The 462-nt window shown below is 57.4% G+C and overlaps 1 protein-coding gene across 1 annotated transcript in view; it reads left to right on the plus strand.

Moving 5' to 3' along the window:
• The window catches only part of LOC119585794 (substance-K receptor-like), a gene marked incomplete at its 5' end in the record, with an annotated part of 9,934 nt that overhangs the window by 3,280 nt on the left and 6,192 nt on the right, over positions 1–462 (plus strand). The window contains 1 exon segment of the mRNA XM_037934514.1: positions 5–162. Within this exon segment, the coding sequence (XP_037790442.1) occupies positions 5–162 (158 nt within the window).

A 462-nucleotide genomic window follows, 5' to 3' on the forward strand; every position in this document is an offset into this window, starting at 1 on the left:
ACAGAGCACCCGGCCATCCTGCGCATGAAAGCCCGGACGGTGAGGATGATGTTCGTGGTCGTGGTGGTGTTCGTGGCCTGTTGGACGCCCGTGCAGGTCGTCACCCTCGCCCGCAACGCCTTCGTGCAGGAGAATGGTTCACTCAAGGAGAACCTGGCGGAGGTAAGCGTGAGGGGAGGGGGGTGAGATTGGGGGAGAGGTGAGACTGGGGGGGGGGGTGAGGAAAGGAGGAAGGGAGGGCGGAAGTGGGCGATGGGGGTGAAGGAGTCGAGAAGGGAGGGTGGGAGTGGGTGAGGGAGTGAGGGAGTAAGGAGAGTGCTGGACACGAAGAGAATGCAGCCTTTAAGTGCTAGCGGATACGTGAGTTAGTAAGAGCGTTAGTAGGTGTAGGAGCGTGGGGTATGGTAATCCATAACATAATAGTCATCCGAACGAAGGATTTTCATTATCTTTCGTCAAATC

Source organism: Penaeus monodon, chromosome 20 (assembly GCF_015228065.2).
Source record: "Penaeus monodon isolate SGIC_2016 chromosome 20, NSTDA_Pmon_1, whole genome shotgun sequence".
NCBI classification, from domain to species: Eukaryota; Metazoa; Arthropoda; class Malacostraca; order Decapoda; family Penaeidae; genus Penaeus; species Penaeus monodon.